Here is a 27,595-nt window from a genome sequence, read left to right on the forward strand (position 1 = left end):
GAGGAATGACACGATAATTGTAATAATTGGCTCCGTTTTGGCGTGTTACATTGGATGTGACAGATGTGATGGATGGATAGAAAAGATGGGGTGAATAGATGTACAATGAAAGCATTGAAGCTCTCACTGTTGGAATGTTTTCATTTCTATTGGGGTGCATTGGCTGTACCTTTGGGCCTGGTCTTTACCGGCTTGGGTGCTTGTGTTAGAGAGAACAAAGATTGACAGAGAGATAAAAGTGTGATCCTATTCCTAAAACGGAAGATCCATTTCCTAGTCTGTTCTTACCTGCTTGCTGTTCATCCTCATTCATGTAGTTGGACAGGGCGGCCAGTGCTCCCAGCCTTGTGTCGGTGGCCATTAGACCAGCGGTGGTGAAGGAACCCACACGGAACTTCGGCAACATCAGCTGTGACTCCGAATCGCCTTCAACCAGTAGACTGCCCTCTGCTCGGGGACTTCCTGGAGCTCCCTTCTGGATGCTCAACAAAGCATTTGTAAACTCTTGCAGCTGCTGCGACGACATAGACTCGCAAGACTTCATCAGGGTCTGTGTGAGATCCCCTCCTCCAGCCTCAGAGCCGGAATCCGACTTCCTGCCTGCAGAGGCAGCCGAGATGCGCTTCTTGCGTGCCTTTCGGCGTCTCAGGGATCCCTTGCTGTCGCTCTTGCGAGCCGCATTGCTACCGGTGCCCGAGGAGGAGGCCGCCCGTGGCCTGGGTCCCGGAGAAAGCGAATCCAAAGCACTCTCGCTGATCGAGTGGCTCGCCAGGCCCGGCGGGGCGTTCTGTCCCACCGAGACGATTGCAGTCGTCAGCTGGTGCCCGGCAGCGTCTGTCGTCAGCTGCGAGAGGCAAGACACGGACCAGGGGCGCTCCGACTTGCGGCGTGCCTGCGGACGCTTTACAATCTTCACGTTTAAGCTCTGATTGCTGCTGCCGAAGCCCAGAGGCGTGACAGGCTGGCCAATGGGCTCTGCAGATCCCCCAATCCTCTCCGTGGAGTTGCCATACGAATTGGTGCTCGTCTGCATGCAGGTGGCAATGGAATCGGTGAAGCCCTCCGAGGTATCCGATCCGCCGCCATTGAGTGCGGCTGCTCCTGTCTGTGGCACGGAGTCCGTTTCGGATGCCTCTCCCGAAGCCTCGCAGTCATCGGGCTTGCATCCAGGGAGTAGCTCATGGGTGTGGCTGCGTGTCAGCAGCTGTGGTGTGGATGGTTGATGCTCCAGCCACTCCTGCAAAGGATCAAAAGAAACAGTTTACATTAGTTTGGGGTTTTGGAGTACAGATTCCTCGATGGACTTACCTCGACGCGCTGCTTGATTGGCGGCGGCATGTGGACCTCTCGTTTCTTGACCGTCGACGAGATTTTAATGATGGAATGTTTCTGCTTCGTTGGCGTCTTCAGAGCGGCCTCTTGAGCGTCGCGCACCAGATGCTCGGCTTCCAGCACAAGCTGCTTGATTGAATCATGCGAGACCTAAACAGCGACACAGAGTTGTAGAGTTATAGAGATGGTAAAATAGAGAGTTTGTCAGAGTCGTGGAGGGAGCTGTGTGGAGAGCGAGTGAGCACTTCGAGAGGTCGGAAATTAATGAGCGTGGCAAATCGCAGAGTCTTTGCCGCTTTGCCTGTTGATTCAGTGGAGTCATGAGACTGACTAATATCGGAAAATATATATCTACACACAGAGAGAGTGAATGAGTGTAAGAAAGAGGAAGTGCACTGGAAAAGAGAGAGCAAGGGAGAGCGACAGCCTATTGCCATGCCTTATCAGGGTGGGAGGCATTCTCTTATCGTGCAAAACCATTCACTCATTCCCCTTATCGCAGTTTTGTCACCCATTTATAGTGCACTTCAACGTCATTATTGTAGAGTGGATTTCAATGGAGAGCGTGGAGGGGCAAAACACTGTGTAGAGGAGTCAGAATGGGGGAGTGCAAAGTGGAGACTTGAATTCGCAATTTATACAGACAATTCTTATCTCCCTCGCGAGTTCTATTTATTCCTCTGTTGTTTTTTTTTAGTGGGTGGCTCCACTCATCAATCAAGTGAGTGGGTCGTGGGTTCCACCATTCCAGGAAAAGTCTTTTGTGTTGCACAGCGAAATGTGTTTGTGTGGGAATGACTCTGAGCATAATAGAAGACAGACAAATAAATGTGCAAGTGGAAAAAAAGGAGGTAGAAATAGGGACGACTATTCATTTTCTGACTTTCAAGTGGATTACTTGGGTGCAGTATAAATAACGAGTAGATTTCTGTGTTCCCCTTGCCCATTCCACATTATCTTTCATTCGTTATTAGGAAATCATTGGTGTGGGAACCCCAAACGATAATTTGTTTGCATCAAAGTTCTGCTTTACTTTTGCTTACCAAAATCGGAACTCAAAATACTCGTAGTTCAAATCCAATCAACCATGGCTAATTATTCCATTTGGATTACGAAAATGTTTTAGCTTTTTGGGTGTATTTCACTTTAGTTTTTGCTTGGGGCAATTGAACATTTTGAAGGTTTTTTATTGAGAGTGTTTGAATGCCCCAAAAACAGATGTTGATGGCTCTGTTTTTATTTTGCTTTTTTCTGCTGGCAACTTTGTGTTTGTATCTGTATCTCTATCTGATGTATCTTTATCACTCATTCAGTGAAGTTGAAACACTGTCTACACTTGAGTTTAATGTTGATCTTGGGCTTAATTTAATTAACAACTTCCTGCGGCAACGAGCGGCACGGCACTGCACGGCACGCGAAACACCACTAACACCGACGACCGACCAAGGAGGGAAGTTTGGCAGCCACTGGCAGCCACTGACTGGAGCTCAGTGCTCAGCAAAACGGAAACAATTTTCTAATGCGAATGCGCGAATGCCCCGCAAGTGAAAACAGCCGTCGTTTACGGTTCACAGTTACTCTGCCACAAAGCGGGCAGCGAAAGGCGAGGGGGAACAACAGCAGCGATTGGGCGTCTGCGATAATTAAAGGCAATTATTAATGCGAGTCTGTGGCATGAAGCCACCAATTAAGGCCCAAAACTGGAAACTATCTACAGCTCTCCGACTGTGGAGTGTAGGGAGGGAGAGAGACAAGAGACTCTTGAACTGTCAGCATCTATCTGTGGCTCCTTCTTGTGGGTACTCCTCTCCTGCTCCTGGCAGTCCCTCTGCCTCGGTGGAGCATGAACAGTTGTCGTTGAATCGCTCTACGCACAGCACTCTTTCTGTTTCTCTTTCTCTCCTTTTCTTTTTGGCAAATCTAATCGCGTTAATTATTTGAAATTGAGGCCACTTTGAAATGTTTACAGTTGCACAAGCACTGAGGTTATCTAGCGGCGTGTTTTTGCACTCTTTTTTCTTGTTGCTGTTTTTTGTTTTAATGCAAATCTACACTTTTTCTACTGTTTTTTATTGCTTTCCATTGTTAGTTTTTGTTAAACAATTGTTTGTTGTTTGGTCGGTTTTCATCTGCCATGTACATCTGCGAATGCGACTACGAATACGACTGCGAATAGTATCTGGGAGAGGAGAGTCTCTCGTCCGCTAACCGTTTCGTCTGCCGTCCGTTGGCTCCAACGTTGCGAATCGCACTGAAGCGAGCGAGCGAGCGGGTGAGAGAGGCTATTGCTCTGCCTTGTGGCTCTGGAATGGAACTTGGGGGCAGCGAGGGAGATACTGACTACTGCACTCACACTCCGACAGCTTCACATGGCCCCCAACCCCAACCCCATGCCCAATGCTCAGGCACAGTTAAAACGAATTAAAATAAACTGTCGAACCGAAATGCGTTTGATAATAGCCCCAAGAGGGTGTGAGTGGGGTGCGCGCGGGAGTGTGTTAAAACGGGGGACAAGCGACAGCTAGATAAGATAATGGTAGCGCAAAAAATCAATGTGAAATCGAATAAATCTTTGAGAGCAACTGCCATTAACAGTGACCAAGTTTGTCTATGGAAGGGGAGAGAGTAAGCCCATGGGCTCTTTCTTCTCTCCAACTACGAGTACATATGGAAGAGTCTCCACATTATTTCGTTACCTCCTGAATCATTTCTGTTTTTATAATCTGTCTCTCTCCCTATACTATAAACATTTATAGTGATAGTCTCTAGCCGCATTGTCTATTATATCTCTTTCTTTTCTTCCTGCTGCTTTATAATTTGCCAAAAAAAAACACAAATCACCTGTGTCCATCGATAAGATAGTTGAATTTTTAGTGCTGTGCTGTGGTATCAATGATTTCTAACGTCATTGCTCTGCCGCATGGCTTTTCCTTATCTGGGAAATCTCTGGCGGAGTAGGTAACGTGATGTATTACGCGTAGTTTCCATTGGAGTTCAGGTTCAGGTTTTGGGCTCGCTTTAAATTTGTCAAAATTAATCAAAGCTCCACAAAATTTCACTCTCAATAAATCAACGCACTGTAGTGCACTTTATGCGTAGCAGTGGAGTGACTCCCCCTGCCATTGACTGCCCTCCGGCTGCAGCGGATGGTAGAGAAAATTGCGTGCAGCGGCGACAAATGCAAATGCAAATGCACACGAGCATGCGCAACATGTTGTGGTTGCGTTTGGCAGCAAAGGAAAGTGAGAGTGTCCAGTGTCAAACACGTTGCACGACGGACATTGATGGGCACAACGCAGCGGCGCGACAAATGACAGATGGAAGGCAGGCCACACAGCATGAACACAGCGGGGGGGCTGGAGTGGTGTGGGAGAGCTTGACACCCACACTCTGGGCTGACACAGCTCCACTGAGCCATAGATCGCATTACCCAAAAAGATGAGATGATTACACTCCATTAAATGGCAAGCAAGTTGTCAGCGCCTGCCAGAGACATGTTCGTGCATGTTTTACCCGCGAATTTACACGAAAATTGTTGACCACAAAAGGAGATTAGAGAAATTTGAGACGCAAACTCGCGCACACACACACGCACACCAAGAGTGGACCACCGGCATTGAAGGAGTCCACTCGATAGGCCAATGATCGATCGATGGATGGTTCGCTCGGACGCCAAGGGAAACCGAAAATGAAATTGAAACTAAGAAGCCGCTGGAAGATCAAAGACGGAAACGCAGCTAGAGCTCTGGAATTCCGCCACTGAAGAGAAAGCCATAAAGCATCTTAGAGTCTAAGAAAAGGAAGCTCCACTTCCTTCCTCCAACTGATAGATACTCACTTTGACTGGCGAGGAGAGCATCAGGGATGCCGACATGGTGGCATTGCTGCTGCTGGCCTGCGACTTTGATGATTTCGCAGACTTTGCCGGGGAACGTGGAGGCAAATTTCGATTGCCATTCGCTGTTGTTGTTGTTGTTCCTGCCTCGCTGGGCCACACGCTGATGTTGCAAATGTCCGCACGGCTATAGAAATGCTGCGGCTGGTTGCTCATCTATTTGGGGAGAGAGAAAGAAAAAAGAGAGTAAGTAATCATGACTCTATCCATAAAAAGATTGACAGTTTCCTTGCAATTTCCCTTGGACGGGTAAGATAAATCCCTGTCTATCCGTAGTACTGTCCCTTTCAATTGTTTTGTTTCATTTGGTTTGAATGAAGAAATAAATCACACGTTTCCCCAAGTAATTTTGGTACGAGAGTACACGAGAGTACTTTCCCATTTTTGACGTGCTCAACTCAATTTCAATTTCCCGAGCCCCCGAAATGAACAGTTTTTTTCCTGGACCACGACATGGCATGTCGGTAGTCATCGATCGGTCGCTCGCTGCTCCAGTCTTTCGTCGTTGCCAGAGTCTCTTGTTCCCATTTTGAATGGCAGGAGTCGGTGCATGATTCGCTTTCATTAACCCAACTGCTTAATCATTCGCTAAGGTTTGCCATTTATTGAAAATGCTATACTATTTGCCTCCTTTTTGTGAGCAGCCACAGCCTCTCTTGCTGCACTCAAACTATCCCCTTCCTTTCCTTTCCCATAAATTCTGCAAACAAAACCCAAAACTCTTTTATTGACACAAGTAACAGACACAGACATGGCCGAAGGAGAGACAGTCTTGAGCAGCGACCAGACACTTGACTGACTGTGGGAACCGGCTCTAGTCTGTAGGATTGAATTCGATTTGTATTGGTCTATAAATGGCAGACCAGAGATCGCTGGACAGTCGAAGATTAAAGAGCTATGGAGGGTTTTCTGAGAGTTGAGCAAAGGGTCTGTGGATCTCAGGAGATCCTCTCACTCCCCTGTTAAATCTCTCCTTCTTTTAGCTTCCTTAGACTCTTAAAAGCTATTCATTTATAGCTTATTTCTTCCCTTTACACTTCTAATATCTAAACTTTCAACCCAATTCCATATTATTCTTTGTGTCACTCACCTGATGAGTAGATTTGGTGGCATTTCCATTTGCCATATCAGCAGTTGTCTCATCAACGCTCCCCATCTTCCGATGGAGCTCCACCTCTGCTCCTTCATATCCATCTGCATCTGCATCTGCATCTCCGGCAACATCGTGTGCCCCCTGCTCATTGTTGTTGGCTGAATCCAACTCTTTGTGGATGTGGCTGTGGCTGTAGCAATTGTTGTTGCTAATGATGTGTCTGTCGCTGGATTGAAACTCCATCTGCATCTGCAACTTCTGCATTTGCTGCTGATGGTGCCTGACCAGGTCCACGGGGCGCTGCATCTGAGTGACTCGCGAGGTGGCCGAGGTCTCTGTGTGTCTGCCGTTCGAGTTGGATGAGGAGCAGGCGCTGCTGCTGTCGTAGTTGCTGCTGCTTGTTGCCACAGTTGTTGTGGCCGCAACTGTTGCAGATACTGTAGCTGTTGCTGTTGCTTTTGCTCCTCCTGATGCTGCTGCTGCTGCTGTGGTTGTTGTAGAAACCAAAGCCTCCTTGTTCTCCTTATCAGAGTCGTCGCTGGGCGATGATACTTTTCCCCCCGAAGAAGTGGTTGAAGAAACGGCCGTCGACTGTAGACCATCCACAATCGTTGTGGCAGTTGTTTCCAATGTTGTTGCAGTGGCAGTTGTGGCAGTTGCAGTGTAGTGCCAACCCTCGTCGTCGTCATCCGATGAGGCATCAGCCGATTTCAGTATCTATGTGCAACATCCACAGAGAGGTAGAGAGGCGCAATATGGGAAAGGGAAACGGAATGAAACATTAAAATCAGTGGAAAACCAAAAGAAAAACCCAACAGCAAAAGAAGCTGAGGCTGAGGCTGATGCTGAGGCTCAGGCCGAAGATGAAGTGGTAGAAAATGAAGTTTAATTAGCGTTACTTGCGCAAAATGGCAAATTGTACGTTGAGGCACAGAGACACAGGCACACTTGCAGCTTGCAACGTGCTGCTGCTGCTGCACATGAGCTTTGAAGCTGCAACTCGCCGCAGACACATGAGAGGACATGGGGCAACGCCTCTTCTCTTTCTTTCTCTCTCTGCTGTGACTTTGTCTTTGCTGGCAATTTATTTCCATTTGGGATGGTGACGACCCAAGAAGTCTGTCTGATGTCAATGCATGTGGAGTTTTGTGGGGGAGACAGAGATGCAGGAGTAAGAAGACTGCGGACAGAGTAGGAGTTCTGTTCAAAGTCAGAGAACAGACAGATGAACAAACAAATTACGTCTGACTGCCTGAAGAGTGTAGAGAGGTTGAAGAGAAAGAGAGATAGCAGTTAGCACAGACCTTAGGGTAAGGAAAGGCCTCAAGCTAAGGACCAGACCTCATCTTGATGAAGATCTCAGGCGTGTTTTTTGTTGAAACTTCATTTTGATTGTCATGAAAGAAATTTAGGAGAATTCTGTGTGGGAGCAATCAACAATAAGAATATATTTCGTTCAGTTTATACTTGCGAAAGATCTTTCTTTGGAGAGTTCATAGACTGCCATTGGAAAAGCTGTGATAGATCTACAATATCTACGTGTATTCTACTCAAACGTGTTTAAGATCTCCGCCAAGATCTCTCTCGCTCTCATTTCTATAATCTAAATGTACTTTTGTTTCTCTTTCTAAAAGATTCTTGAGGCTAATAGTTTATATTTTTGTAGATTTCTCTTTTGTTTTGGTTTCTTTGAAATACATTTTGATAAATGGTCTTTTTTTGGTTAGATGATTAATGAATCGAGCGATGTTTTGGTATTGGTTTTAGTTGGTAATGAAGACTACCGTAAAATGGAACATCAATAAGTTAAGAAATTTAGTTAGGCATGCCAAAAACTTTACAATATTTATAGTAGAAGTTAGATGGATACATAGATCTTTTGTTTAGTTACTTATAAGGAAACAAGCAAGCGAAAAGCATGCTAATTAGTGGGCCTGCAGAAGACAAGGGAGAACTCTGGCTACATCCATTTGGAAGTAGATAGACGTGACGGGAACACCTTTTCCTGTGACTGTGATGATCAGATGATGACCCATAACCGACACACACACACACAGAGAAAAATAAGCAAAAGCTCGAAGACTGACACCCAGACTGCGACCCATAGATTGTGTGGGGTTTCACTTACGTCGCCTCCAACTCCAATCTGATGGTGGTGCTGCAAGGGATCATCCTCGCTGGGTAGATCGCTGCATTCCGCTGCTGCCGACTGCTCGTTGTCCGTGTCCAAATGCTTGAAATAGAAGATGGCGCAGTTCTTCGACTTGCGGTTCGACCTATTGAACTTTGATGTGTCATTATGACGATGGGTCGTCGTCTTGCGCAGACCCAGGGGGGATTTGTTCAGCTCGTGACCATGTCCGTGGCCGGCATGCCCGTGACTGTGAGCGTGATTGGTGTTGCCGTGCGAATTGGGCGTGATCACGGCCACGGCAATGCTCTTGCCCCCCGTCGACTTGTTGCTGCCACCATTGGCCATCTGAATGGGCAGCATTTTGTTGCCCAAACTATGACGCTGCTGCAACATGGCAGAATTGCTGCTAATGCCGTTCCCGTTCTGTGACATTTCTAAGTGTGTTATCAAGGGTGGCGCCCGGCGGGGATTACATATGGCCACGCCGCGGCGACTCAACTGTTGCACCTGCTCGAGATCGCTGCTCTCGGAGTCGGCCTCAAAATCGGTTAAGGTGGCTGCCCCCTTGGTGTGGGCGTTATGGGGATGCGGGTGCCAGCAGGCGGAACGTTTGCCAATCAAAAAGTCCACCACATCGGCTCCCAAATGCGCGTCTTCGTCGTCGTCTTCCTCCTCTAGCTCCTCGTCGGCCTCATCGCCGGGCTACAGACAAGACAAGAGAGCGGGGTGTTTGGATGTTAAATTCAGGCGGGGGGAAGATGCAACACACACGGGGGGAGGGAGGTATATCGGGATTACATACATGCTCTTCTCTCTCTGCTTTTAGAGTGCTGCCAACTTGGTTTGTTTTGCTTTTGGAATTCGTTTTTTTGCTTGAAAGATCTTCAGATCATTTGTTAAGTATTCTTTGCTTCCTTTTTTGGGATATAACTGTTTGCTGTATTTGGCTAAGGATCAGGTTTGGGGTTCGGGGGTTTTAGGTTAGGTTCATGGCATTCGAAACAACAAAAAGTTGACAATACTGTAGTAGGAGTAGGAGGAGGAGAAGGCATGCAACAACTACTCGGCAAGACACACAAACATCTACATACAAACAAGCAATAACAATATGCAAATCATCAAGGGGGAAACATCATTTACCTTTTGGGATGCAAGACAATCGCGCGGCTGATCCTGAGAGATGTGCGACGACTGTGTGACAATTTCTGTGGCCGCAACAACGTGGCACCTTTGCAATATCAACTCGGGCAGCGAGTTCTCTAGCTCCTGCTCCTGTTCCAAATCTAGATCGGAATTGACCTCGTTCAGATCGTCTTCGGTGGCGGCATCGCCCTCGCCCTCGTAGCCAAATGAATCGTCTTCGGTGTCGTCCTCATCCACGTCCTCGTCCTCGTCGTCGTCGTCCAAACCATTCTGCAAATATCAAGATAATGGAAAGGTTTTCATTAGATTTGGGTAGTTGAAACCAATTTTGAGTGGGTTTTTGGACAGACTAGCAATGCAATAAAGTTGTATGCACAAATATGAGTCTCGCCACTTTTTAATTGTGCAAAAACTCTCTCAAAAACTCTGATCTTCATCTTTTTCCCAGAGAAAAACTATACTGCTGCCGCTGCTGGACAAGTCTCCTTCCCACATTTTGAGCTGTTTTCCTGTTTTCCATCACGTAACCATTCACTGACCGAGCTTCCTCTTCCATATGTTGACTAAAATTATAATTGCTTTCAATTGTCGACACACGAAAAGCGTCTTGGACTTGAGATTTTGGATTGGACTTGCGGATTGGATCAGCGGGTGGACAGGACAGGCCAACACCAAAACACTTGGTGCTGTTTGCTGTCTGTTGTCTGTTGTCGGCCGCGCAGACTGATGGTTGGATAAGCCCAAGACAAGAGTCGGCAAATGTGTTATAAATACTCTAACTGGAAGTGTGTTTCCAAGGTGGATAAGCATATTTGGAGTGCGTTTAGTGTAGGTTTTTGTATGCAAAGGGAGAGCCTTATTTTCTACCTTTTTTACCAAAAAAAGGGGATTTCCCCCCTTCGTTTTCACACATTTTCCTTGCATCATTTTCGCTTTTATTTTTATGTACACACCCACTCATGATGTGGCAAAGAAGGAGACGTCTGAAGAGGCCTTCACTTGGTGAAATATTCAAAAAATGTGTGTGCTTCGTTTTTTACAAGAGAAATATAGTCTAACCTCGAATGACCTTGCTCTATCCGCATTAGCATTACCTCATGGCACAGCATTCGCAGCGCCATCTCCATGTTACACACACTGTAAATTCACTGGCCTCAACACTCTATTAAAATTCAAATACGAAATTCCACAATTAACCCCTGAACAGACCTCCTCCCTCCGATCAACCCGCTCAGAAACGAGATCTGTGCAATCAGCTGTGGCATGGCATGGACTGGGAATGGCTTTTATAGCCTCATCTGATGATTTTGGCCGAACCATTTAATGTTTTTTTCGCTGTTTTGCTTTTCGGCATTTTACTTTTTTGTATTTGCGTAATTTCGTGTAGTTTTTGGTGTAGTTTATTCGGTGGGGTGGGAAATGTTGTGTGAGAATTCCACTTGAAGGCTTCGGCGAAGGTCAGACAGCAGGCAGTTGTTCTGCTCCTCAGACACAGATTATGTACCTAATTGTCCAGATGATTTATGGTAAGAGGAATTACTCCTCCTCCTCGATCGTTCACTTTGTGTTGTGGCGCCTCTTCGTTTGTTTTTGTTTATGAGTGAAACAAAAGGCAACAACATTTTAGTGCCAACAAAAGAGGTGAAACGTAGCCCAAATAAACAAAAAAGATGTACGGCTGGACAGCGCTCCCCTATGGAGATGATGGGATAAACAGTGGACTACGCAGAATAAAGAGTAAAAGCTCTGTAAACTCAATCTAAAAGGGTCTAGAAATTGCCCATCAAAGTAATGGAGAGCTTATGGAATCTGTAGCATCCTACTTCACACCCATTTGAAATGGTATTAAGTCTGAAGTACTCTTCTTAAACATCATCTTATTTATCCATCTTGATCTCAACTAGAGATCTTTCCATCAACAGCTTATGGCTGCTCGTACGTATCGAATATCTGATCGGACATCTGATTACTTCTCCTCCCATTTGCTAGAGACTTTCTCCAAATTATCATATCACCCGCATTTGTGTGATGCAATCTTTGATCCCATCCGAAGCATCTCTAATTTACATCCCCCCTCTCTCTCTCGCTTCACGCTTTCATCTCAATCGAAATCTCCAACCAATTTGGTTCAACTTCAATCTCAATAAAGTACAAATTAAGCGGAAAAACTCCGTTGACAAACGGTACACGGATGAGAGCTAACAGCAACAGATTAGTTAAGACCCCAAAATCTCCAGAATTCTGTGGCTACGAAACGACTACCCACAGTGGTTGTTTGGGTTTACCACAAATTTATGTTCTTTTTATGTAAAGTTCAGAAGGGGGAACAGAGAGGTGCAGAATGGAGAAAAAGCTCTAGGAGCATGGGAGGAGAACCAGAGGAATGGCGCACAACCTCGAGAAGATCATCAAAAGATGGTAACGCCTTCCACTTCCACTTCTATTTCAGTTGAAGAGGGTTCCACCGTTCTCTGTTCTCGTTCTTGTTCGCTCTCTGTGTTCCGCATTTAGTTGGAAATTAAGTTCAAGGGAACTCCTCCACACTCTTTATAAAGATAGGGGCAGTGTCTGTGGAAACTAGACCCCAAGGCACGTCGTCGTGTGCCCCACGAACGAACGTGTCGGGGCCATCGCTTAGCACCTCATTTTCAGGGCCTCGAAAAAGTAGTTTCCCTCCTGGAACTGTCATTCACAGATTGCCCAGAGATTTAGATCTCTCTCTCTCTCTCTCGCGACACGCAATTTTCTGGGTGCTCTGTCACAATTTTCATGTCATTGCCAGCCAGCGATAAACTAGAGCGATAACAATCGATCCGTTTTGTGGGGGAAAGAAAACTGTGGGAAAATGCACAACAATTGCTACTGTTTGGTTTTTGTTTCTGTGTCTCCACTCATTGTTTCCCCCCATGTCATATGAATATTATGCATTTCTCACACACGCCAGCGATAAATTATCGTTAAATGCTTTCGTGTCATCGATTGGTGGGGGCCACAATCTTCATTAGCATATGACTATAATTATCATGCCATAAAAACGTGAGTTGCATTTTGCCAAGATGCATTTATTTTCCTTTTATGTTGGAACTTTTCATTGGAGATATTAAAAATTAATGAAGCGTATTTATGGTTTGTCTTTTGGTGTCAGTTGGGGCTTACTTATGGTTCTGCCAATAAAGTTAGATGAATGTCTTGTTCCCTTTCCAATTGTGGAATGATAAATACCACCACTAATACTTTGATATGTTTCCACTCTTCCTGCAAGGCATTCATAATTTCCCAACAATTACTTAATTCGCCACCAAAGGCATTCAATGAATTTTGACAGCACAAAAAACTCCAAAAAAACTCTCCAATGGCGCGACAAAAATTGCAAACACCCAAAATGCAATAATAACAACTGTGCAACACAGAGTCACAGTGGAGCGTTGACAACCCGCACAGGCAACAGGCAACAGGCAACATGGAGCCAACATGCAGCAACATGAAAATTTCCAAGTCATATGGAAAACGGGCAACATGCAGCAACCGGGCAACCAGCACCACAATCCCCACCCGCTGCTGCAGCGACAATATTATTACTTTCATTGTTGCTGCTGCTGGGGGAGAGCTGTTGGAGATATCTGTTGATGGTGGTGTGGTGGTGGTGCTGGTGCTGGCTGCACAAAACATTTCCTGGTACAGCAAGCAGCAAGCAGCAGCAGAGCCACAACATTGGACAACGTCCCCACAATTTAGCTCAACTATTACAAATCGCATTAGATGCTAAATTTAGCAAAAGAGGCAGACAGAAAGAGAGGCTTCTGCCCGTCGCTCCATTGGTGCTGCACCGTGCCCCATGCCACCATAATCTCTGCTGCCGCTGTCTGCAACAACATCGGCAGCATCGACAGGCCGTTGGCCACAGTTTGCATATTTTCACTTTATGTCTGGACTCTGTGGCTCGGGCTCTTCGTTCGTTCTTGTTCTCCTCTTTGACCCTAATATGTTGACAGTGCAACATGTTGCTGGCCACACTCTTGGGGCAGGCAGTGGTCTGGAGTCGAGTGGAGTGGCGGTCTGGCGTGGGTGTTGCCCCCACGAGAGAGCAGAGCCCACGCAGAGAGATGCTAATGCCCGATTCTTAAGCCACGCAATTGCTCATAATTTGCAGGTTGTTTATGGACTTTTTTGTAGCCTACGAGGCACGTACATGGGGGTAGTAGGGAGATCTATATACCCTGTATTTGTGGAATATAGAAGGTAGATTATGTGGAGAGTTCTAGACAAGGATTTCCTAGGGTATTTCATACCAAAAATATACCCAAAAAATGCCTCTCCTCCTGCTACTGGCTTTGTTAAGGTGTTTCATTGATTTATGGGCATTGCCACAGGTTGCATGAATGCATTGCTGCAACTGCCGCAGGCGAATGGAAATGGAAATTCAAATGAAAATGAAATATTGACAATTGCAAGTGGAATCAAACACAATGGCAGTAAACAAAAGTCGCAATTTGACATTTGGAAATGTCAATAGGGGACTCTGACAGCAGTACCAGCAGCAGCAGCAGCAGCAGGCGGCCCCCATTCGAAGATGTCTCAAAAGATGTTGCCACACGACACTCGAAGACACCGCGTGGCCACATGCTCTGCTCTGCTCGGCTCTGCTCTCGTTTGTTTGCCTTTCTCATGGAGCGGTGGGGAATGCCCCCAACTTTCCCGCTTGGTAATTTCTCAACTTTTGTTCGATCTATATAGGAAATCTTTGGCGTTTAAAACAACAGCTGCTGGCAGCAGCAATTGATGCCAAGATTGTTATTCTAGAGTTTTTCCTTATGGCTCAGCTCCGCTCCCCACATTGTGGGGCGGTCATAAATCAATTTGCTGACCAACAAAAGCTGTCCATAAATCCATAAAAAAACCACACAACAAAAAGAAAGAAATCAAAGACTAGCCTACAAAAAGAAATCACAGAGCTAATCCAAACACACAAAAAAAGAGTCAAAATAGAGGACAGAAATGCCTCAAGAATTCCAATTCTTATCGATTATATAGACGGGTGGGGGGAAGGTAATATTGGCCACCCATCGAACCATAAAATAATGAACCATTTAAGTGGGAATCAACATTAGCTGCGGTAATTGAAAAACGTAGGAAAAACACAGAGCAGCGGATGAAAAGCAAAACAAGATCAAGGCAGGAGATCATCAGGCAGCAGGCAGCAGCCAGCAAGGCCCCAAAGGAATATTGTTGGTCCAGCAATCTGTCATTATCTTGGCCAGAAAGTAGATCAACTAACGGTGGCTTTTAGTCGGACCAAGACACAGACATTGAGGGGGAGCAGGATGGAAGGGAGAGAGCTGGCAAGAGAGTGTTGTGGCAGCAAGAGTGATGGCAGGGGCAGCGCTTTGTTGCACATGCATTACAAAAGAATTTCTGAGCTACCTATTTATAGGGGCTTCCTGATGAGGGGTATGATGGAATATCGAGTATATCCAAGTCATACTTCCCTAGGTATTCGCTGATACAAGTACAGATTCCATCTACATGAGCACCAACATTTAGTCTTTCTTTCTCTGTCCAGCTTTTTAGAGGTTTTTCATGATGCCCAAAACTCTGTTTTAGTTTTTGTTACCATTTTTATTATACATAATCTGTTTTCTTCGTTTTTTTTTTTTTTGTTGCCATGAGCTTGCGGCTAATTACTTCACCGACGCTGCAACTGGACCCCAAATGAAAGTGAGACCTGGACGACGAACAGAGGCAGTAATTACAACAACAAAAACTCTGCATAAAAAGTTTTAGTTTCCATTAAAAGTAAACCTCATTGTGTGCCGCTTGCCGCTGCCGCTTGTCTTCCGTGTTTCAGTTGATGTTCGGGGGTGTGGCCACGCCTCTACTTTACTTTGCATTCATTTTGGTTATTTAACATAATTATTGTGATTGAATTTTCGCAGCTTTCCGGGACAGAGACAGAGACAGGGGCATGCAAACGTGCAACATGTGTAAACATTACAACAATTCAACAGGCACATAAATTGCAGTTCCGATTCGATTCCGACGTGACTGCCAGCCAGCCAGCCAGTCAGGCTAAATGGTATCCCCCAACCACAATCATTTGTATCTCTTGCTCCGTCTTTCTGTCAATTATTATGCGATTTGCATTCACTCATTTTAAAGCCTGGCTTCGTGCTTTAAAGCTCTCAAAACTCAAAATTTGCATATTTGCTGCGAGACATTTTGTGGGTTTGTTTTGGGGTGTGGAGGCGCAGACTGGTAGTCGACTTGTGGATTGATTTATGCCGCTCTTTGATTGATGCCTTGATGGGTTAGCAAACCAACCAAATTGGGGGCCAATTAGGTGTATAAATATTCAAGAAAATTCCCTATTGATAGACATTAATTGAGAGAGGAGCGAGGCATCCAACCATTAGCAGAATTTCCTCAAGGCTAAAGTCTTGACAAAGCCTCAAGGCTACAGCGCATTGTTTCCTACACTTTCCACCAAGAACGAGATATCTTTTCCCTTTCATACACCATCGACAGATGTTTCCCACACTCTATTTTAACCTTCAACCCATTCAACCATCCATCCTTTCGGTCTGTAAAACAAATAACATTTTCCAAGAATAAACAACATAATTGAGGGAAGGGGAGTGAAGTGGAGTGCCGCAGCAATGGTGCAGAGCGAGCAGCCACAAAACATAATAATCATAACAATAATGAGCCATAATTCAATGCAATTCCATTGCATTTGTTTAACAAAAAACTTGCTGGGTATTAGGAATACCCTTACCTTGAGAAACGGCATACAAAAAGCAACGTTTGGATGCTGATTTGGAACTCAAAGATGGTCTCTGAGACCAGAAGTACAGAAAGAAGAGCAACAGACGAAAAGGCAAATAAAGAAGGAGAATCGAGGAAGAGGCAAAGGCAGCAAAAGTTCCATGGCAAAAATCGAAACGGAAAACCGAAAAAACCGAAACTATAAATGTCAGTCGGTGCTGCACAAAAAATTAAGTATTAAAAGTAAAGTTTTTTTCTTGCCGTAGTCCAGACACGGGCACGTCGTAAATTTGATTTGGTTTATTTTCATTTGCTCTGCTCTCTGCACATTTCGGTCACTTTCATTTGGTTTTTGGAGTCGAGGTTTTGGGGGTTTTCGTAGCAGTCTACTGTCTACCGCTCGGTGTTGACTTTCGTGAACTCTAAAGTTGAGGGCGCATAAATTTCACTTTTACTTTTCGACCTCAGCGCTCTCTTGAGCTGCTTTTTGCTTGCCACTTTACTGCTTTTCTGATTTTATATTTTTTATATAAACATATTTCTTTATGGCAGCTACTAAAAAAAGAGCACCATCAACTGATAAAGGGCATAGGGGGGATAGTTTTTCAGAGCGAGTGGGCCATAAAGTTGGGGATACATGTTCCCCGTAATTCGAAATACTGAGAGAAATGTGACAGCTCTACGTTGGATTCGCAGGGAGGATTTATCTCGGATTCCTCCTGCAGCGATACTAGTTTCGAGGATTACAGTGAGAGAAGCTTGGACAAGTAATTCAATTCATTCTTGAAAGATCGAAAAGATGTTCACAGGTATAAAAGGAGTCGACAAATTCTAATTAAAGCTCAAAATTCCACATCTTCCTCCTTCAAACTTCCCCCAAAGAAATCCCAAATATTCATTCCTCAAACTCTTCTCTCAGTGTGGTCTGTATGACATTTACGAGTACAAATCCCACACAGTCCCCGCTCTCCGTTTTTGGTTCGCTTTTTTCCGGCTGTTAAGGAGTTGTCGTCGCCTTCGTTTGATGTCTTTAGCCGAGGCCGTGGCTGCTGATGAAGCTTATCCTTTATGGCCAGAAATTAGTGGCATGCAGTTTTGGGGCATGTCCAATGTAGAGCAAGTCTCCCGCTTTGGGGGCAGCGCGTCAGGAAAGTGTTGAAAATTGACCCAGCGCTCGGGGGGATCCAGCGCCCACATGCAGCCACACAAATTATCCACGGGATCGGATGGAGAGCGGCGAGGAGAGCAGGCGGAGGATGCAAATTATTGCATCAGAGAGCCGAAAGTGCAGTGCAGTGCAGAAAATGAAATTGTTTCTTGGCCAACAACCGAAAATCTGAGTGCAGAGCAGCGCAGAAGGCGGTAAATGGTGGCCAGGCTGCACCAGAGGCCAGGCTCCAAATGAAGCGGTTTACAAAGGCAAAAAAAAGCAAAACAAAACGTGAACTGCTCCACAGCCAGAGGGGCCTTGCCACAGAGACTGGAACGTGGCTTACAGTAGACGAAGGTGGACGCTGGCTTATGGGGGAAGCTGGTGGCCTATAAAGGAAGGAACGTGGCTTACAGAGGAAGGTGAACCGAAGTGGAGCCAAGTGTGTGTTTGGGTCAGAGAGGAAGCTGCTGGTGCTTCTACGGCTACTGCAGCAGCTGGTCGCTTGCTTGAAATTGTGGCTTCCACATCCAGTGCGTGTCTTGAGTGATTTACAAGGCACGAGGCCAAAGCATTTTGCACTCTTCCTTCTCTGCAAATTACACACAATTAACAGAGAGAGAGGGAGAGAGAGAGAACTGTAACCAGGAAACATTTAGAGAAGCCAAGAAAAGAGGAGGATCCACACCGAACGATCGTTTGGCCATCAACTGGGCCAATGTGTTCGAGTCTATAAGGCAAATTGACTTTCACTTGGATCTACGGCACGAAACGGATGGGTTGAATGCATGCCCCGAAGAGGTATGGCCAGCAAATTAGTAAAAGTTAGAATAAAAAGAGAGAAAAAACAGAGAGAGGAAACAGGAAATGGAATATAGAACAGACACGTAACTAAATAAAGAAGTGCTTTAGTTGCCTGCAAAGGGAAGTTATTAAAGATCATTTGACCTGATCAGCGGGAGATCTTTAATAGTTTCAGTAAGTAAGGGGTCCATCTAAAGAAGGATACGTAAATCAGTACTTAAGAACCATTTAACAAGTCTTTCCTTTCCATAAACTCTACTGAAATTCCTCCTGATTCTGCCATCAGCCACCAAAGTGCTTTCTCTTCAAACTAATTTAAACATTCGTCAGTTGGAAATCTTCTTCCCATTGAACAGGAACCATTCGAACAGACACCACACCACACCTTTTTCTTTTCCAGAGAGGGGAAAACTCTGTCTCTCTGCACTTCAATTGCAGTTGCAGGTGCAAGTGCAGGCGAAGAAGTTGCAGTGGCACTTTATACAGCCAGTACAAGCTTTCCCGATACACATTTTTTGTCGCATTGCCGGCATTTTCACTAAATGAATTAATTAAATCAACTACGAATGGGAGTTATACAAAAACGTAATTAGAAATTTCCACAATTGGCTTGCAACAACAGCAACGGCAAGGAAAGCGGCGCCAAATGCATTTTCTTTCTTTCCAAGAATCTGTGGTATGCTCGCGCGCACGAATTGAATTGCTTTTCCTTCCACCTTTCCCCTCCTGCTGATTTTTCCCCTCTTCAAAGTTTAGCCAAAGTGAAGAAGATGAGTCTTGCCAAGGGCATTTCCCCACCGAAATGTATTTATATTTATATCGGAATCAAGTTCAAAGTATCGATAAATAAGGGAAAGGTTATTTGGGGAATCTATGGATAGTACTTACCGCTGTGGAGCTCCGTTTGCGCAGTAGATTATCGAGGCACAACTGCAGTTCGAATGCCTTCAGATATAGCAGATGATAGCGATCCCTCAGCCTCTCCAAATTCCCTTCGCCCTTCTTTGTCGGCGGTGGCGGTGGTGCAGCTACGACAACGACTGCTGCTGTTGCAGCTGTGGCACCAACGATGGGTGTGTTGACCGCAGCGTCGGAGGCAAAGCCACTGCTCAAACTGCTGGACTTTGTGGCCAAATCGCTGGCCGCCGACTCACTCGAGCAATTGCTGGTCAGCGATGCTGGTTGTTGTTGCTGCTGCTGTTGGATATGTAGCTGTTGCTGCTGTTGTTGCTGCAACTGCTGTTCCTTTTCGGCGGCACGTATGCAAGAGCTTACCACTCGGGCGTGTGATACAATTTCATGGTACAACACCTGGAAGCACACAGAAAGAGAAAGAGAAATGAGTAAAAGTGTCCATTGAGGTTAACGTTTGAGCTTTAGCTAAGTTAACATGACATTTAGTTGATATGCCTAAACAGCTAATTGATTAGGCACCCAACTGGAGTGGGGAGTGGGGAGTGCGGAGGGAGAGGCACAGATGTGCTTTCAAGGGGAGAAAGGTATTCAATATCATGCGAATGGAACGGAACATTCACTCCATAAATGATTATATAGGTGGCAACTGGCGTCTATCTTTAATTGGAGTAAAAGTACAGCTCCATAAACTTTCCAACAACTTCTGACATTCTTTGCTATCTTAAACGTGTCATGGGGCAGCGCCCATCGGCCGGCTGGTCTGCATTGCTGCCTGGGAATCGCGTGTGAGAAGCTTCCCTCAGCCTCTTTGTTTACATTTGAAGATGCCACTCCACTCCCCAAAGTTTATTTACTCCTCTCCACCACTAAAGCTTCTGATTTCCTCCTCCTACCCAGAGACTATTTTCCTTTGCATCTGTGCATTTTAACAGCTGCTGCCGGGGCCTCCAACCTCGAACCAATGGCAAAGGTTAACCCGTAGAAATCCCACGCATTGCATAAGGCCACCAGCCATGGACACAGCCAACAGCCAACAGCCATTGTTCCACGATTAATCATGGAGGGAGGGGCGGGAGGGAGGAAGACTTTTCGCAATAGTTTTTCCTGCACGCTGCAGAGCGATATTCAATTTATCAAACATCACACAAATAATTACAAGACAATTGACGCACAGAGGAGGACCAACGACTGGGGCGTGACCATGCCAGTGACACCCACACATGTGGCAGCAACAGAGAGAGACTCCTATCGTATCTGGACATTGATCTCCATACAAACAGTTTAACCCCAAAGCCTGAACTCTTGCATAAGGCAAAAACCAACAGACAGATAGAAACCAACAACCTGCCTGCCCCCAGGAGGTGCAACAAAAGTTGAAATTAGAAATCGATAAATACTCCCCGCACAGAGAGGAATTGGGTGGGGGGTTTGGGCAACCTCTTCACCTCAGAGTGTCGTTATTTATGGCCCACGGACACATCCTAGTCACAACTCCAAGGAAAAGCAAAGATTTCCTTCCTTCCTTCCATCGATCCTCCTCTTCATAAAATCAAAACATAAATTTCAATTTTCACCTGTTTTGAGATCTTTATTGGGAGACCCTTCTTTCGCCTTCCTTTGCAAAAAACAAATTGAAATGTCAAAAATATTGAGGCGCCAGCGAGGCATTCGGGAAATTTGCAAATTTATGAAAATGATTTCTTTGGACAGCTCTATGGCTGTAGCTTTTCCTTCTGCCTTTCCTTCTCGTATTTTTCTTTGATTTACTTTGTCTAATGGCCAAAATTGACACTCAAGAGGCAGCTGCCACAGAGACTCCTCTCCTCTCCCAGACTCCTCTCTGCCACTTTCTGCCACTTTTGGGTTTGAAGAATGATCCGAGAAAGCGACGCCACTTGAGAGATTTATGGGGAAGCCTTACGACTGCCGCAACTACTTCGACTACTACGAGGAGAGTACCTCTGACACTTGTGCCTCCTGACTTTGTCTCTGGCTCCTGACTTTTGCGGGAAAGTTTTGACAGGCCGCAGCAGCACCACAGACTGTATTTTCGTTGGTTACTTTTACTACCATCAACATTGTTGGCCAAATTTAATTATATTGAGAGAATTTTCTGGCTGACATGCTGCCAAATTTTACTTTTACTTGTGGCAATCTAAAGATTCTTCTATGTCTGAACCATGGCATTGATCTTCCTTTCTCTTGCCAAAAGGTCTACCAAGAGTTTCCCTTCCTTCAAAGATGTGCACTTCCTGTTTTCTTATCTAAAGTTCTATCCATCTACCTTCTCCTGTTCCAATTTCCACACATGTTTCCATTACCGCACTTCCTCCCGTTCTTTATATCTATCAATCTTTACTCCTACTAAACTTCTCCCCCTAGTTCCATTCAGTTTTTCTCTTTTTTTCATTTCAGAATCTATTTTGGTTGGCATTTTATACGTTGATATTTTTCGTATAAGCCTCAACCAATTTTCTGCATCATGAAAATTGTTTTGCATTATGATTTTTATCATTATATCTAATTATAAGACCCAAAGAGAACAAAAGAATTCATCAGGGGAGGGGATAGATGGAGGGCTCTGTTTTCAGAGGCTTGGCACTGGCTTGTCCCTGCGCGGCTTGTTTGGGCAAAAACTTTAGATAAATGACGGCAACTTTAAGCAACAGTTACAGAGTCATGGATGGAGGTCTTTTGGCAGCGAAGTAAGCTGTGGCAGATGCTCCAAAGAAGAGGTTCTCTGCCACAGTAAAGAACTTCAAGAGAAGAGGTCTCTGGCCACAGAACAGCAGACGGAGGAGACCTCTCTGCCTCTGTGGCAGAAGAGTCGCCCCCAAAGTGAGTAAGACTTCAATTGAATGAGGGGGAGTACTCGTAAAAGTGGCGGGAGGTGTGCCGGAACTCCATGGAGGGGGAGCAGCCGCCAAGAGGCAGGTGTGGGTTGTTTGCTTATTTGCGATAGTTGGAGGCTCATTACCAGAATGAAAGACCAGAGAGAACCTACCTCCGTGGCACCGTAGCCGAAACCAAACCCCAGACCCCAGACCCCAGACCGTACCCAACCTCTAGACAAAAGCCCATGGCAAAAGTCTATGTCTATGGCAACATTGTGTCTCTTTTTTGTTGTGGTTATTTTGGAGGAACGCCTTTCTCTTTGTTTTTGGTTCGGAACCACTCCCAATCTTTGCACGACTCTAAGCAGCGCAATTTTTGAATGCAACTCCAACTGGAACCGCTCTGCGGCTGGCTCTGTGGCTCTGTGGCGTGCCACCCACTTGAGGTTTTTGAGGTTTGAGGAGCGGAAGAAGGGGCAGGCTAGAAATATGAGAATTTAGAATTTTATGCAAAGTTCGTGACTAATCTCCAGCTGAAACGACGACAGGGATGGCATCCACACACACACACACACACAGCTCTAGACCGACCATCAAGAGGTCTCAAGAGATTATTGGGTAGCGTACGGCGGGAGGGGAAATAATAAAAGAAATCAAGGCAAACAAATTGAAGTCAAAGCGAAGTCAGTGCGAGTGCGAGAGTTCTCGAAGATTGAAATCTGATGCAGAAAAGGAGGAGAGACGAGAGATGCGAGAGGAGTTTCAGAGCGAGAGAGAATGTTGCAGACAAAAGTGAATGTACCGTGGTGAGAAAGTGTTGGAAAAGGACTTGAAACTGAAGTGATGATTGGACACATATGAAACAGGTGTTGGTAGAATGATACAATTGTTGGAAGAGTGCTTTTAAACACCCACAAAAGAGGGGAATATAGAGTAAAAGTTGAACACCTGAAGGAGAGGCGCTGTTTTCATCCAAAAGAAACTATTATTTAAGAGGTTTTAGCAACTACGATCTTCACATATTTTAAATACAAATTTGTATCATTTCTCCCATTAAAAAATGATTTTCTCTAGGAAGTCTAGAATCCATCTTCTTTCCTGCATTTTTCCAAAAATTAAGACAAATTTCCTTCACTTTTCTCATGTCTTATTCTGACTAATTATTCTAGCGATTTCTTAGACGTTTTTTCTTGGACGTTTTATCATCGAAATTGCAACACATTTTTGGGGCACACAAACACACACACCATTATAGCCTCTCGATAGTCTAGCCACCGTGCAGCAGCAGCAGCACATGACGCACCATACACACACGTGTCCCAGGCACAGTCCAATGGATTTTTCCTGGTTATTTTACCCCATTTTCCCCCCTATAGTTTTCCGCATGCTGTTTATTCATGCGAAATGTTCCAAACGCCTTGCCGCGCGCGCTTCTTCAGACCGAAAAAAAAGAGGAGAGAAGTTCTTCTAATGCGTTGAGGCGGCTATTTTTACACATCCGAATAGAAACAACAAAAACCGAATAGAAGAAACTGTTTTGTGCGGGGCACGTATCTGTATCTTTCGGATGTCTGCCTGTGTTGTGGCGTGGTGTGTTATGCCAGAGGTTCGTTGACTCACGAGAATGACCAGAGGTTGAGCAATCGTATAAAATACTACCACTAAAAGACACTCTAGACAGGGGGGAGATCGTACATTCATTATCGGAAATGTCAGTGCGTGACCTCGACCGCGTTTTTCTTGAATTTTTTTACAATTTACAATTTGTATTTCTATACATTTTATTCGGGTCTTCGGCAACGCCTTCTGATTCAGCGTCTGATTTCGCCGCCATTCTTTGGTTCTCTTTTGTGCTGTTGGATTATGAATAGAACTCGAAAGAATGAATACGAAAAATTGTGTAAAAAGGCAGTGATAAAATGCCTGCTAAAATAAGCGATTAAAAGTCACACCCAAAACGAAAAAACTTTAGAGATTAATTGATTTTTCGTACACTATTAATCAGAAAAGCTTAGAGCCATAAAATAATAAAGAAATAACTCCAAAGAGCGTATAAAAATTTATTCGAAATAGCTTCGAGAATGCTGTTAGTGGGAAAATTGCTGAAAACTAACGAAATATAAATCAAAATCCGTAAAATTCTTAAACGAAACTAAAACGATTTACCAAACACTCAAAAACATTAGCAAATGTCTGTCAAAAATTCTATAAAAATCAACCATCAAAATTCATACGGTGAACACACGCTTCTGGGCCATAAATTACCGACCCAAAGGAATCAAAATTTATTGCCAATTTTCGTAAGGCGGGAAGTAAGCAACAAACAGCCACAAACACAAAATTCTTAGGCGAAAAAACTGTCTGAATTTTTCGAGAACATTTCCAAGATGTCACATAAATTGGGAGCACACGAACGAGAAAATAAATTAAATTTTGGCTTCGTTTTTGCTTTGTTTTTGCAAACATTTTTCTATGTAAAGTAGTCACGACATTTGGAAGAGTTCCAAAATGGGACTAAAAATAGAGTTGAACGACTCTAATTACCTGAGAGAATGGAGGGAGAGGTACAGAGACAGAGAGGAGGGGCAACAGCAGAGAGAAAAGCGAAGTTTGATAAAGATAAATGACAAACGGAAAGAGAAAGATTGTCGGGGAAATGGAGTACGAAAAAGAGGTCTCTTTGGTGAGTTATTTCTCTCTCTCCGAAAACTGCTGTGTCTTCAAAGGTATTCGTTTTTTCTCTCCCAGGAAAGACGACCCCAAAAGTGCAATTAATCAGCGGATGACCCAGAAAACTTCTCACAGTTCTTTACAGATGATGCCACAACACATCCTCTTACACATTTATATCTCTCTTCTCCAACCTCTCCTCTCTTCAGCTTCTTCTTCTCATAGAATATCTCTTGCAACCTCCATCCATAGAATATTTCTAGTGGAATTGATGCCGACGACGTGCTGTGACCAAATGCATTGAGAATTAGCCTGGACAGGCGCTGTGGAGATGAGGGACAAACCGCTTTGAAGTCCGAGACCGACTCTCCACTCTGCCACAGAAATGTGTGAAGTCGAGAGGCTGCTGCTGCAGCTTCCCCTCCTCCCTCTTGGAGTCACAGTTAAAGCCCCGACATGGCCTATTGAGTAACACATATAACACCATCAGCCAGACAGACAGATAGAAGGAGGCTTTAAGTTGTTGGAGGGGCGGGGAGGAGCTCTGTTTTTTTTTTGAGCTCAAACACGGTTGACATAATCACGTCCGAGTGTCACGTTCAACTTCTCTCAAAGCGATATCTCTGCAGAGAGAAGAGCAGCATGGGAGAGAGGAGGAAGATGTGATGGTCGTCTCGGTTTTGGTCTTTTGTTGGCATCACGTTCTTCTGCCCAGAGACAGAGAGCGAGAGAGAGAGAACAAGTTTGGTTTTTGTCTATAGCTTTTGTGGTCGGGTCGGCCGGTCGGTCTCATTAGAAACATGTTACATGGAAAAACTGATTATGAAATTGCTTTGCCAAGAGCCAAGAGACTTTAACTGTTTCTTGTAATTATTTTCAATGAAATTAACAAACTAAAAATGGTGTGAAAAGTGTCAGGAAAAGCTTTTAGTGTTGCAGGGAAAGGGAGAGAGAATTAATTTGTATCTATCTTCAAAGACAAATCTCCCATGACTTAAAGTTCATGGGAGTTCCCCTTAAGTTTCCTTTTGCTTATGTGAACGTATATTTATCTAACCCTGACATTTTCCTCCGCTTTTTATGACCCTCAAAAGATCACTAAGCACCAAAAGATTACTCATAAATCTCTCAAAGTTCTGACTGCCAATTAATTCCACTAGCATCCAGTATCTATCGCCTCCTTATCGGCTCTCCCTCTTTCAGAGATCTCAACGTTGGGGGCTGTGTGTGACCTGTGACCGTTTTAGAATCTCTCGAAACAAATCTCTATGGATGGTGGCCTTCTCTCTCTCTCCACTCCCAGCATGAAACAATCCCTTGTGGCAATGGAAAACCTTGGAAAATCGAATAGAACTGCAGGCAATGAGAGCAATTAAGATCAGTTTCACGACTCAGCGACGAAAATCGTTATTTCCAAATCGAAAATTGTCCAATTAATTGCATAAATAATTATAGGCTAAGAAATATACAAAAATTCAGATGACACATGCATCTCAGAAGCTCTAATTAAAACAGAGACTAGCAGATACAAAGATACTTTCAGTGGCAGCTACAAACTTAGAGAAAAGCCAGCAACCGACCGACCACCTGGCTGTAGATTTTCCTTCGCTTTAGCTCTTCCATTTGGTGGTCATGTCTGTGACCCAAGTGAACTGTCAAAAATATATGTTGTTGCTGTTGTGGAAAATGCGTTTTGTATCTATGGAAAATGCATTTCCTTTTTGTTTTTTTTTTTTTCGCTTTTTTCCGCTTTGTGTTGTGACCATTTTGGTTTGGGGGTAATGCTGTGCTGGGAAATCAATCATGAAATATGTTTGTGCCATTAACAATTGGATTTGTAAACGAAATCGGATTTGGTATTGGATTTGCTGCAACATAAGTCTGGTTGGAAATGGTTGCTTTTGCCTTTTGAACATATGGCAATTTGTTGTTGATTTTTCCTCAATAATTCAAAATATTTGATTTACTTTCGCCTCGTGCCGCATTTGACATGTTTTATTGGTTGGGGATTTATATATGGAGTTGGGCTTTTGGATTGAGAGTTGGGAGTGGGAGATTCAATTGAGAGCGGATTGAGTGCTGTGTGTGTTCCAGTTTCCAGCCTTTTGTGGGAACCCTACTCTCCTCGAAGTTCGCTGAACCTGTTAACCCATATATCAGGGCATCAAAATATGACACCACTCGACTGGAGTGTGTAGCCTGGCGTGTGAGGAATGTTTGTGGTCAAAAAGTATCCGATTACCAAACTTGTCGCTCATTAACACATTTATTTTGTGTGTTTTTTGGCTTCATGACCATGTTTTGAAGTGCAATTAAGATGATGCTCTGTGTGGGCCATAAACAAATTCAAACCGAGCACACAGACAAGGTCATGAATATAGTTGCAAGTTTGGGGGCTTTAATTACGAGTGCACAGAGGAGGATCGTTCCGTTGGCCCAAGGCCCCTGTCGTCTGCTGACTGCTGTCTGCTGGTGCATTTCCACACCTCTACCTCTCGCTTTTAAGGGGCTCTGCGGGTTTCTACACCTATCTAACTCTGTGGGTCTAAGGGGTCTCCACACCTCTGTGGCTCTGATGCACTCTGGCTAGGGGTCAGTCCATGTTTGGGGCCATATTTTGGGCTACTGCAGACCACTGCCCGAAATGAAATGTTCATTACGCGGACTTTCATTTGGCAGCCGACGACGAGTGAGCATTTTTCTTCGTCTTCTTTTCTTTCGGTTTTTTATGCCGGCGGCAATTAAAATGAGATTATTACCAACGGTTCAGGCGGAAAACGGTAACGAAATCAGTTACCGCTAAAACCTCAGAAAGCAAAGAAAATCCCAATCCTTAACGACTTGTTAATTGTGTAATAAATAG

The 27,595-nt window shown here is 44.7% G+C and overlaps 1 protein-coding gene across 1 annotated transcript in view; it reads right to left on the reverse strand.

Annotated features, from left to right (window-relative positions):
- LOC117895011 overlaps nucleotides 1–27,595 on the reverse strand; it is a 124,418-nt gene that overhangs the window by 11,058 nt on the left and 85,765 nt on the right. Inside the window, 7 exon segments of the mRNA XM_034802361.1 lie at nucleotides 289–1,237; nucleotides 1,309–1,482; nucleotides 5,171–5,383; nucleotides 6,318–7,037; nucleotides 8,449–9,156; nucleotides 9,595–9,867; nucleotides 19,202–19,624. Coding sequence (XP_034658252.1) covers nucleotides 289–1,237; nucleotides 1,309–1,482; nucleotides 5,171–5,383; nucleotides 6,318–7,037; nucleotides 8,449–9,156; nucleotides 9,595–9,867; nucleotides 19,202–19,624 — 3,460 coding nt within the window.

This window comes from Drosophila subobscura, chromosome J, assembly GCF_008121235.1.
Source record: "Drosophila subobscura isolate 14011-0131.10 chromosome J, UCBerk_Dsub_1.0, whole genome shotgun sequence".
NCBI lineage: Eukaryota > Metazoa > Arthropoda > Insecta > Diptera > Drosophilidae > Drosophila > Drosophila subobscura.